This window comes from Trichoderma virens, assembly GCF_000170995.1.
Source record: "Trichoderma virens Gv29-8 chromosome Unknown TRIVIscaffold_6, whole genome shotgun sequence".
Classification (NCBI taxonomy): Eukaryota; Fungi; Ascomycota; class Sordariomycetes; order Hypocreales; family Hypocreaceae; genus Trichoderma; species Trichoderma virens.
The window spans coordinates 967,730-979,303 of NW_014013743.1; the positions used below are offsets into that span (position 1 = coordinate 967,730).

The following is an 11,574-nucleotide window of genomic DNA, read 5'->3' on the forward strand; positions in this document are numbered from 1 at the left end:
AAAAACAACCCTTGTCCATAGATCATACATAACGCCTGCTCCGTAATGGAGCATCATGAAATAATTCTAATTTGCCAATGAAATCCTCTTCGCCCTTTTCCGTCATCCACTTTCCATCAAACATCGCAAGCAGCTGTGTGAAACGGCAGAGGCTCTGATTATGCTCGGATAGAAGTGGCCCACACAGCTCTTTTCGTACAAGTACATTTTCCCTCCCCCTTCACTCGTCCAACTCCTCCACTCTGGGTGCTTCATAAACCTTTTGCTCTTGAGGAGCCACGTCAACTTGCGTATCTGTACCCGTAGTCGTTGCAGTAGTCGGTGCGACTTGTCCAGTAGCCGCAGCCATGACAGAGTTTGCCGCAACAGCCTTGGACTTCTTCTTCTTCTTCGGCTTCTCGGTCTAGCAGGGCTTGTTAGCGCTTTGCACAGAAATGATACAAGGAGAGGGGGGAATAAAAGAAGAAAAAAAAAGGTCTTACCTCATGCCAAGCCCAAACTGGTCGGAAACTGTCCATGAAAGAGACATCTTCCCAGAGGTTGGGGTAGAGCCACAGTCCAGGAGGCACGGCAAAGTACGTAATGCAGAACAGAATGACACGGAATATGGCCATGGCAAAGAAGAGACCAAGAAGACCCAGCATGCCCCAGCTCAGGTAGTACACTCCTTGTCGAAGCTTCAACGGCCACAGAGGGTACAGGACGACGGCGAAGATGATGACGAGGGCAAGGGCGGCATACAGCTGACGCTTGACCTGGCTTCCCTCCCAGAGCCACACATAGTACATGTCGTCTCTGGCCTCTTGCTGCTGCTCTATCCTGACGTTCCACTGGCCCTTGACGCGCTTGGGCTTCTTGCCGTTGGGGCCGGGCTGGGGCTCGAGCTTAGTGACTCTAAGCGCAAGCATGCTGAGGGGCAGCAGCTTAAAGGTGTTCTCCAGAGACGCTCGGTCGGTGATTTCTGGCAGCAGAGGGTTCTTCTTTCGAGCCTTTTCATATGCTGGAGACTGCAGCGCTCGCAGAGCACGCTTGACTGTTGATTCGGTAAGCATTCATCAGGAGATTGAGGTTTGACAGAGCGCAATGCGGCGGCACTCACCCTTGAACATGTCCTTGCGCTCGCCGTTGAGAATCGAGGTACGTGGCTTCAAGTCCTGGCTGCGCAGAAACTTGGCGACGGCAAGTCCCTTGGGGTTTGGCGGGCCGGGAGTAATGGGCTGTGGCTGGCCCTGCTGCTGCTGATGAGGGTGCGGGTGCGGGTGCGGGTGAGGATGAGGATGGTTGTGGCCATCATGTCCTCCTCCCTGCTGCTGCTGTTGCTGGGCTGCGGCCTGCTGCATTTGCATCGCGCGCATTCGCGCAAACTGCTGCTGCTTGATGTGCTCGATGAATTCGGGCACAGTCATGCCGGCCTTTGCAGCATCTTCAGCAATCTTGCGCTGGATCTGCTGGATCTGCTCGGGCGTGGGCGGCTGTCCCATGAAGCCAGGTCCGGGCATAGGCATGCCCATTGGCATTGCGCCTGGAGGCGGCTGCGGCGGCGTGGCCATGGCGATGCGATGCGCTGGTGGGAATTAGGATTGGAGATTGGCAAGTCTGGGTCGAAGCTGAAGGCGACAAAGAGTGTCAGGGAACAGGCTTGGGAGAAGCTCGACTGCGAATGTGTCGGCCTGGAGAGCGTATTATAAAGCGAATGAGAAACTCGCTGTGGGCGTCGGCCATCTTGAGGTCACTGTGCTCAACTGGACAGATAGCAATGTGTTCACTTTCACCTGACTGGTGGACCGGATCGTTTATTCCCCGGTTTCCGCGCTATCCTCCAGTTTGGAAGCTGGTAGCAGCACCGTGGTTTATCACTGTATCGCGCACAGTACGATTAGCTCTCGCATCCCACTTGCGCTACAGCCTTATTGGCACATCTTCGCATCGCGCATCAGCCTCGCAGTCATTGGTTGCTACAGTATTTCTTGTCGAAGCATTACAGAATGGGGGACCGACTCACGCAGCTGCAAGATGCAGTTGATCAGGTAAGACCGCATGCAGACTCTCCATTGCGAGCTCTGGTTGCTGATGGAAATTGCATCTCTAGTTTGCCCAGCAGCTCGTTGCTTCTGTGCACTTTGTCCATATGCGCCACGATCTCGAGCCGCTAGGTCCCAAGGACAAGATCCGCGAACCTAAGGAGCAGGTACCAAAAGAAGGTACGAATACCTGCGAAGAGCTGCCCGGTGGTTGGTTCATGCGAGCACGCGCTGATGGTTTCTATAGTGGACGCACTCCCTCCCCAAGATTTCCGAGCCGGCCTGGTCGAGCTGGCGCGAGACCTGATTGTTAAAGAGCAGCAAATCGAGGTGCTCATCTCCACGCTGCCCGGTCTCGACAACAGCGAACAAGACCAGGAACGACACATCAAAGACCTCGAGGAAGACTTAAAAACGGCCGAGGCACAGCGGGTGGAAGCTCTGAAAGAGAGAGATCACATATTGAAACAGCTCGACTCCATCATACGCACCGTACGGCGGCCGTGAACCCCGAGTTGCATGCTTTCTTTTGGTTGGTAGCGAGGCGTTAAGGATACCTATTAGGTTACGACTGGTTGATGGTCAGTTTACAATGGTCCAGGCTTGGGAGTTGTTTATTGGTATAACGTTGCGGATAAAATGATACGCGACTAATTCGCATGGTATCTATGTATGTTGAATTCGTCTATGTGTTGTAACGATGTCTCCTTTTCTAGTGACTGTGATTCTTGGCGCCGCCTGTATCTATCTCCAGAGTATAACCTCCAATGGTTAAAATGGCCGTGCGCTTTTTAGGAGCTCTTGAAGAATTGGGGGTAGACCTGTCGCAGTTCCCGCAAGTGGCGGATCTGATACTGCGATGCCTGGACTGCTGGCTGCGGGACATCTTCCTCCACCAGGTGCGCTGCCGTCCAGCCCAACTTCTTTGCAGCGGCGCAGTTTGCGAAACTATCATCTGTATTGAATGTTAGAGATTGTGAAGTTTCTTCATGGAGCTTCGACAAAGTGGTAATAAATAAAAGAAGAAGAAAAAGGACAGCCTTACCAACGAAATAACAATCTTCCATTCGTTCCACTCCGGCGTGCTTCATGGCTTTCCTGTACATGTTTTCGTGGGGCTTGCAGACCAAGGGGATTTCGGCATAGTCGCAGAACGTAAGGCCCTCAAAGAGGTCGTCAATGCCGAGCAACTTGACGACTCGTTTGCCGTGAGTGACATAGGCATTCGTGAGAAGCCATACAGTCACCTTGCTCCTGTCGATATCCTCGAGCAACTGACGCAGCTCTGGATTGGGCTTGATGATTCCCTCCAGGGGCAGTGCATCGTCGACCTTTGTGTTGTACTCCAGAGGGTCGATCTGGTGGTGACGGACTAGTCCTTCGATGGCCAGACCATAGTTGGTGTAGTACTCCTTGTGCAGTTTGACAGCATCGTCCCAAGCCAAGTTGAGATGCTCTTGAAAGTACTTGTCAATCAGCTCTGCCATGAGATCTTGTACTTTGCTGCCTGTCGCTCAGTTAGACCATGGTTGAGCCGTGAGTCATATTGTGCCTTTTGCTCCTTACTCCTTGGGTAGAGACAGTTGTCAATGTCGCTTGAATGTCGTCAGAATCCTTGTTCATAGTATTCATCATTTTTAAGATTCACTAACAAGAACAGAACCGGTTTCCCCGGGTTGGTGCCATTGGGAACAGTCATCTTAGTGAGAAATGAAGAGGCCGCAGATCGGTGAAATGCTCGCGAGGCGGTACCAGGAAACGTTTGTGAAAGAAAGCCGATATTCTTCCTGCAAAATGAGGGGCGGATATGAATGGCGGGCTGAACTGCAAGGGAGATGGGTAGCCTGTATAAACGCATCCGGCTCAGAATGTGGTGAAGAGAAATAGATCTGGGCCAAAATGCTAATTGAGGCTTGATGACTCTTCGCCGGTACTAAAGCCTGGCTAGTACTGCTAAACTCGGCCGCCTTGCGCCAAGGAAATGGCTACATTAGGCTTGAGACCGCTGAATAATTCGCCGATGGGAGATGGCTGAAGATTCCGAATGCTTACTGCGATCACAGACTAATCTAGGTACTCTCTAGCATCAATACGTACAAGTATTGAATGATTTTAGCTCTTCTCTTGAGCCAGACTCGCGGCACCCCTGGTTCATCTTACGGACCATGCATCGTGGACGGTGGCTAATTCTACGTCATAATAACAACACCGTAAAGTCACCAAAAAAACAGAAAAGGCAATGTTTTATAAGTCCTAAGTACTCCTAATATTATTACTAACCAACAGCTTTCCAGTCAATCAGTTCGGCAACACATCTGTCACAAATGGTGATATTACGTGGTATCAAGTCTGCAAGCACAGTAATACTTGGTAGGTAGGTACCCTTGAAAGAGAGCTGAGGCTCATCGCAATACCCAGCAAGTACAAGGGAGCGGCACTCAAATTGGCAGCGGGGAGCTCCAAATTTTAGTAGGTACCTTGTACCTGGACTGCCCCACTCCTAAAATTCTGCCCAACGAACCCTGTCACCGCCCAAATTATTTGGCCAAAACCGCCCCAAATATCCTCCCTATCCAGCCTCGATTCCATCGCCGTTACTCCAGACATCAGCACATATCGATCACCCACTATGATCGAAGCATAGGAGAAGCGCACGGCTGACTGTATATTCTGAGGAAGAGCCCTTGTAGCTTCATACAAGAGCCGCCCTTGAACGCCACGCGCGATCCCCTCGCGTTTCCCACTGCCCTTTGTTTACGCGGCAATCCAAACATTGCTAACTTTAGAGAGCACTTGTTTGCTATGGGTCCGGGAGACAGCGGCGTGGCCGCCCCTACCCGTGCAAACGCATCTGCATCAGCCAAGTTGACAAAGAAAGAAGCGAAAGAGATTGAAGAATACGAAAAGATTGTGCGGTTTCGCGATGCCATTCTCGCGGGAACCCACCCAACCATCAAGCTCCCACCCGGCCTCACGGCCTTGTCCCACCCCAGCCTCAACAATGCGAGAACGCCTTCAGAGCCTGGCGAAGTAGACACAAGGCCTGAATCTCTACAGCAGCTTGCTGGAAGCATTCAGAGTCAGAACCCTAGCTTGCTGCAGCCTGTACCTGAGGCTAGCGCTGCTGCAACTGATTCTCAACACCATAAGCCATTTGCAACTAGGGCGACAGAGATCAATCCCATTCTTCTTGAGAAATCTGACGAGCTTGTCAGGGCTGAAATCCAGCTGCACAGGCAAAGAATAGAGCGGTCTCTCAGAGACGACATCGAACAGCGTCGAGTCTCAAAGCAAGTGCAAGCAGAACCCGTCATTGAATTTGATCTGTCCGATGTACTCGCAAAGGCTCTGACTCTTGTTCAAGCTACTACTATACCCTTTTCCGCCAATGGAGGCTCGATTGCTAATCATGAAACTGCAAGTGATTCTTTTGACGATAACACCTTTTACTCCTCAAAGCATGACACGCCCGAGTCTAATCTGACTTCGCGCTTGCGCCACTCAACTGATGATGCCATGGTGATAGATGGCCGCAGGCCATCTCAGCCAAGCCTTCGTTCAAGCACAGACTACTACGGTAATAACCAAGCAACTTCTGCGAACAGTTACCATGCCGCAGGGCCCTCCTCTCAGCCTTCGTCCCAAGCCCACGCTCCGATGGCGAATGTTGTCTCGAGTAGACCCGAGAAGGTGCGGGTTCCTGGCCTTCATATCCTCGCCAACAATGGAATCCCTCCAGTTACCCAAGGCCCTGCTCGTACAGAACCAGATCGGGTATTGCAAACGGAGTCTCAAGGATCTGAAAACGACGATTCCCTGTATAACCCAAATCAGCCTCTACTGCCACGTCCCCCCGTCATTCGGAACCATGACTTGATTCCCGTTGCTCCTCAGCCAGCAAAGATAGCACCTCTGACTGTAGTCAACGTGCAAACCCCCGTTGTCGAGTCAGCCTCATCTTTTGGTACATCAGCACAGGTGGCAGCACTCCGAAACGCGCCCCCTGCAGTTGCCAGCTCCGACAGCTCATCTCAGGGTGCAAGGGATACAGAGAGGAGGAAGGGAAAGAAGAAGAGAAAGGCCGACCGGCAAGCGCCAGAGGCTGAGACCGGGCCGCGTATCAAAGTTGAGCCTCGTTCACAGTCACCATTGACAGCTCCAGCCTACACCAGACCCAGCAAACGCCAGAGACAGTCTCAAGGACATGGTAATGAATCTGGACAATCTGAGCTGAGATATACCCAGCCACCACCGAATGCTTCTTACGAGCAGCCGTCACAGGCGTTTCCAAGCGAACAAGCTCCCATAGCTTACCCAGGACCCGGCCCCGCGCCATACCTGCCTCAATCCTCTTCGGGCTCTACTATTCGGGGTGAGCCAGTTGGGGAACCGAATCACAACGGAAGTTTCCCTAGCGATGGTCATTTGTCTGGTGAGAGCTATGTCCGCCATCCTCCCTCGGGTGAGAGCTACGTACGTCATCCTCAGCCTCAGCCACGGGATGTGGTATCATATCACCATCCACCCCCCAGAGAGATTCATGGCCCTGCCGGGGTGCCGCAAGTCATTGCATATGACTCGTATCGGGAACCCATGCGCATTTATCGGGAGCCCTTCGAGGGACCCCGCGCGAGCGTACGCCCAGAGGGTGAGTCTTTCATAATCCCCCCACGACCACCAACACGGGTCATGGTCGATTCGTACGGGCGGGAGTTTGTCGAGCCTGTGATCCCCTCCAGCCGGCAATCTGTTGCTCCCCTGCCCCGATCTGGAGAGCCGGAAGTGATTTATGAGCGCGTACCATCTCGACTTTCATCAAGCAACCTCGGGACTGGGCCGTACAACGAAGGCAATGTGGTGTATGCCAGGCCGCTGTCGGTCTACGATCCGGTGAGGAGAGTATATGTATCAGAGCCAGAGTATCCTTACGACCATAGGGATGGTCAGTATCGTGAACATCAGTTACAGCAACGAGGATATATTCAGATTGTGAGGTCTCATGACGGCAGAATCATTGAGGAGCGGCCAACAGAATACGTCTCACGACCAGCAGGCTTCCGACCGCGACCGTCGCGATATGAGCCTATTCCACCATACATTCGTATGCACAGCACACATCCGGATGCTGCCGGCAGAGAATACAATGGGGGTATCCACATGGATGGTCGTCACACAGAAGGCCCACACCCGTATGCCAGAGAGTATGCTGGTAGCCCCATGCAGCGAGCTCCCACTGTTCACCGAGAGTTCAGCATGCGGCCCCCTGAACGGTACCTTGAGCCCCAGAGAGGAGCTACCAGAGGATCGGATGAAATCGCCTTCATTGAGCGGCCTCGCGGAGCATCGCGGGAAATTGTGTATGTGGATGACGTCAGGCGAGAGGTTTATCGTTGAGCAGTGGAGTGGCTACGGGAGAGAAGTTGAAGTTGATTGGAAAACGAGTGGCTACATTGTGCCGCTTTATTTGCATTTGTATAAGTTCTTGTATGACTATATTTCAAAACCACAAAGGGAAAATGGAACAACGGATTAGGGACCAGGCATCAGGCGATTGGCACAGCAGGCGATTGGCACAGCAGGCAACCGGCATATCATAGGAGGTTGATATTTGATTCATTTCAAGGCGGACAGGAAAATCTACCGGCCTAACCGAGGCCGCGAGTACGGGGTATTTACTCCTGCATTGTACAATGAGCTATTAAGGCATATGGAATACAATCTGGCAACCATACGTTGCAGTTAAAACAAACGTATAAATCACTTCATAATTGCTGTGCCAAAAAGAAGTTTGGAGGGCAGCCAATGACTTGGAAAAAGAACTAGGTGAACGGTCACATTTGCTTTTCTACCCATAACTGGATTTCAGTTTTGGGAGTTGTGACTGCTACAGCTAAAGAGCTCATAGGAAAGACTCAGTCTCTTGTACTCATACGAACATCACAGACAGCATAACTCACTTTATGCCAAGGTGGGAACCTTCATTAGCCAACGAATAACTACCATCCATGGCAGATGACATCAATTTCTCAGCAGTGTTGACTCTGGAGGGAACAGCTATACTTGGAAACTCTAGATGTCGTATGCGGCGATCATTCAACATCAACTACATGATTAGGACAAGATGGATTTTAGATGACATGTATGTCCCACTAATAGAGGATAGGCACGTACGGGTGCCAAGTACGGCAATAGTCTCACTCCATGCTTACGGGATACACTGTACTGTACAATGGCTAATACTACGAGTTAGACTACATGTCACCACGCTGGCCCCAGCTGAGGATCCATAAACCCCCGAGAAAACCAGGCGATGGCTAAACAAGTCGCGAGCTGAGTGATTTTATAACTGCCAAACGGGTCTTACAAGTCTTCTCCATGATCATGACATCAAAGGAGGGAAAGAAAAAAAAAAGGCTTTTCCCCTCGGCCCGCGTCGGCATCGAGTAGTCCGTGGCTGCGTACTTTGGACAAGCCCAAACTCAAGTTCCCTCTCTCCGCCTCCGCCGTCCGTGGCTGCGGCGTTCTGTGGGGATACGAAGCTGCCCTACTGTTTCGGCAGATGTGCGCTAGATGGTGATGTTTCGTGTCTAGCTACAAGTCTCCGGGCACCGGATAGGACGGGAAACGCATTCTCGCAGACGGCACGGGCGGAGACTGGACAGACTGGCCTATTGAGAGCGGCTTTTTCTTTTGTTGGGTCTTGGACGGCGGCGGCCTTATCCACACGATAGCTTTGGATTGATGTTGGTGGTACCAGTACCAGTATCAGTAGCAGCGAGTAGTTTCATGTCAGTCCTCTGTGTCTGGTCCACGGCGATCGCGTCCACTTAGGAAAAAAAGAGAGGAAAAAAAAAAAAAAAGAATACCCATATGTACCGGACTCGCGGAATGGAATGGAGGCCCCAGAGTCGGGCTTTCGGCGGCCTGTCTGGCGCAGAGCTTAGTGAGCTGAACTGAGGGCGGAGTTGAGCGACAGGAGGAAACGCCGACGGATCTCATGTTTCATGAGGCCTGGAAGAGTAATACCTGGTGTGTCCAGCAGCATTGGGACCTGATGAAACCTACAACACGCACCCGGTAAGCACGCAGCCTTTTAAAACGCAAGCCGCCTTATCTCGGGCCCGTCACAGCTCAAGGATATAGCGATGTTGACGTAGCATACAACCCTCATGCTTGGCCGGCCCGTGTGTGGTTGATTAGACAAGTGACAAGGCAAGGTGGTAGCCGCCTAAATCAACTATGAGGCTATACGATTGGGCCACGGCAGTGCCTCAAAGCGAAATGCGGGTTGCATTGTCGTGCAACAAACAATCAATCAAGCTTGACGCAGATACGCCCGCATTTCCAGGCGGCCTTTTTCTCACAGTGGCGGCGGTAATTTTGAGACACGGCACACATTCCGGTGGGCTAGGCCAGATACAGGCGAGGGTAAAGACATCGGCAAGGAGCAAAGACGCACCAATCTCTGTTTGCAAGTCGTGGTGTAGCAGGAGATGTCCTCGCACAAATCACGGCGTACAGAGAATGATTGTACTGTACTCATAGTCGACCAGCTTGGGCACCTAGGGCGGTGATTGGCAGCTGGATGAAGGGCAGCGCCAAGGGGCCGGAGCCTCATGGGTGTGATTTGTTGATTCCTAGACTGTTGACTGCATGCCACACTCGAATTGCTTTGTACTTTTGGTTCCAGGGGGCTCATTCGTCTAATCCAAGACCGAACGGAACATGTCAAATCCCGGGGTGCCGATATGGCAGATAGTTGTACGTGTCGTATGATGGATATACTCGTAATACGAGAACGAGCATCGGGGCTGTACTTGCAGGAAGACAGAGGCGATATACTGTACTGTAGCGAACAGAGCATTCGGAGCCTCTTGTTCGCCCGGCGACTCGCTTGGATGAATCAGCGCTCGTATCGTTTGCGAAAAAAAGCTTGGTTGGCAAGTTGGTGCGCGCCCCTCCCTCGCACATACTTGTGCCGTACTGTACTCGTCATGATTTGCTGTTTCTTCGAGCGGGGCCCACTACATTGTCGCTGAACCTGAAGATCTTGCCGTCGATCCTACAGCTTGGATGGCAGAGACAAATACCAACCACCCAACAGCGCTTGGATGTCTCGGCGAAAGAGCACGAGCAAGGGACGCGACTCGTTAAAAACACTTGAAATTACAGACGTGCTAATGTACAGTATACTTGTACTCCAACAATACATACCGACAGACCAGACTTAGCAAAGGGTGCTGATGGCCCCTGCTCGCGATGGATGATCTGGGTGATCCAAAGTGGCTACCGGGTGGGCGAGGGCGGGCTGCAGAAGGTTGCGTGTGCCACTGAGAGCAAAGGCCAGGCTAGGGGAGTGGACACGGTAGTGGAGTCCGGGATCGAGAGCCTTGGTGCCTTGTCATGTTGTGTGCAAGCACAGGCTTGTGGAAGACGAGGCATGCTGTGAGTGGTGAGTGGGTTTGTGGGCGTCGCCTAGCTGAGCATCTGATCTTTCCACGGCGACGGCAAACGCTAGAAGAAAAAGAAGCTGAAAGAAGGAGAAGGAGACGGAGACGGAGACGGAGAAGGAGACGGAGACGAGGAGAGAGAGAGAGAAAGAGAGATGGCAGACGGCCTCATCTCCACCAAATACATACCGTGCTCTCAGGGTACATACGAGTATTGTCGTCTCGAGGCAGAGCCGAGGCTCTCGAGGCAAAGACTATCGAATGATGCTTAGCAGTAGTTACTAGGTAAACAGGTGCCAAACGGGTTAGGGGTGCATTACAGCCAGGTAAGGTTTCGCAGCGAAGCCATCCTGCTGACCACGGCATCTCGTTGGCCATCTCGAGATTGGCGGTGCTCTGGGGCCTTTTTTGGATCAGCCAGTGATGGCCACGACTTGTGGTCAAGGTTGCCGCGAGTCTGCAGCAGCTGGTGGTGCTACGACACTTGGACACTTCCAACCTAGCACTAACATGGTGCTGCTAGCAGCCAGAGTAGTTAGTGCTCGCCGCCATGCCGTGAACCGTTTCCAACGGAGAAAAGCATGTTGCGTGCGAGACTTGGGCGAGTTTGGCCGCCTGCACTGCCGAAGCAAAGAGTCTTGTGCTGTTGGGAGTTCAGTACCAAGATACAACATGTTTGTCGTTCGCCGTCGTCAAAGCGTCTGCCGCCCATCAATTCCGGCCAGAAGGGGCAGGAGGCGTTCTTCCGTGGTCTCGCCCGGCTCCAGAATGTACATGTACTCCGTACCGGTACCGCATTGGAGAAGCTAAGCTACTAGGTAAGGTCTCACCACAAATGTCAGTCAAGTGTGGGCGGAGTCGGAGTACCTGCGGATGCGCTGGCCGCAGTCACGGTACTTGAGCCCGAGTGCAGATCCTGGTTGCTGCTGGCGTACTCGTACCTGGCGCTGAGTCCCACCGCCGGGTTGGCCTGGGCTTATTGGCTGGGAACGCAGTTGCACGACAAGTATCTGCTGTATGTACCGCTGAGACTTGCATCATGGATGCGCTAAGCCAGCGTGAGGCTTTCCATGCGTGCTGCTGGCCTGTACAGGTACATAAGT

At 52.5% G+C, this 11,574-nt stretch overlaps 4 protein-coding genes across 4 annotated transcripts; 2 read left to right on the forward strand and 2 right to left on the reverse strand.

The window, feature by feature from the left end:
* Positions 1–220: 220 nt before the first annotated feature.
* TRIVIDRAFT_28289 (uncharacterized protein) lies at positions 221–1,550 on the reverse strand (the record flags this gene model as incomplete). Its single annotated transcript, XM_014101902.1, has 3 exons — positions 221–403; positions 483–1,033; positions 1,100–1,550. 3 exons carry the CDS (start codon positions 1,548–1,550, stop codon positions 221–223), a joined length of 1,185 nt encoding a protein of 394 aa, XP_013957377.1.
* A 430-nt stretch (positions 1,551–1,980) lies between these two features.
* Positions 1,981–2,692, forward strand: TRIVIDRAFT_71393 (uncharacterized protein; the record flags this gene model as incomplete). The annotated part of the gene is made up of 3 exons (XM_014101157.1): positions 1,981–2,027; positions 2,090–2,201; positions 2,269–2,692. The coding sequence occupies 3 exons, from the start codon at positions 1,986–1,988 to the stop codon at positions 2,526–2,528; spliced, it is 414 nt and encodes a 137-aa protein (XP_013956632.1).
* A 120-nt stretch (positions 2,693–2,812) lies between these two features.
* On the reverse strand, positions 2,813–3,720 carry TRIVIDRAFT_60728 (uncharacterized protein; the record flags this gene model as incomplete). The annotated part of the gene is made up of 4 exons (XM_014101158.1): positions 2,813–2,976; positions 3,067–3,528; positions 3,588–3,616; positions 3,674–3,720. 4 exons carry the CDS (start codon positions 3,718–3,720, stop codon positions 2,813–2,815), a joined length of 702 nt encoding a protein of 233 aa, XP_013956633.1.
* A 1,103-nt stretch (positions 3,721–4,823) lies between these two features.
* On the forward strand, positions 4,824–7,415 carry TRIVIDRAFT_28712 (uncharacterized protein; the record flags this gene model as incomplete). The annotated part of the gene is made up of 1 exon (XM_014101159.1): positions 4,824–7,415. The coding sequence occupies one exon, from the start codon at positions 4,824–4,826 to the stop codon at positions 7,413–7,415; it is 2,592 nt and encodes an 863-aa protein (XP_013956634.1).
* Positions 7,416–11,574: the final 4,159 nt, after the last annotated feature.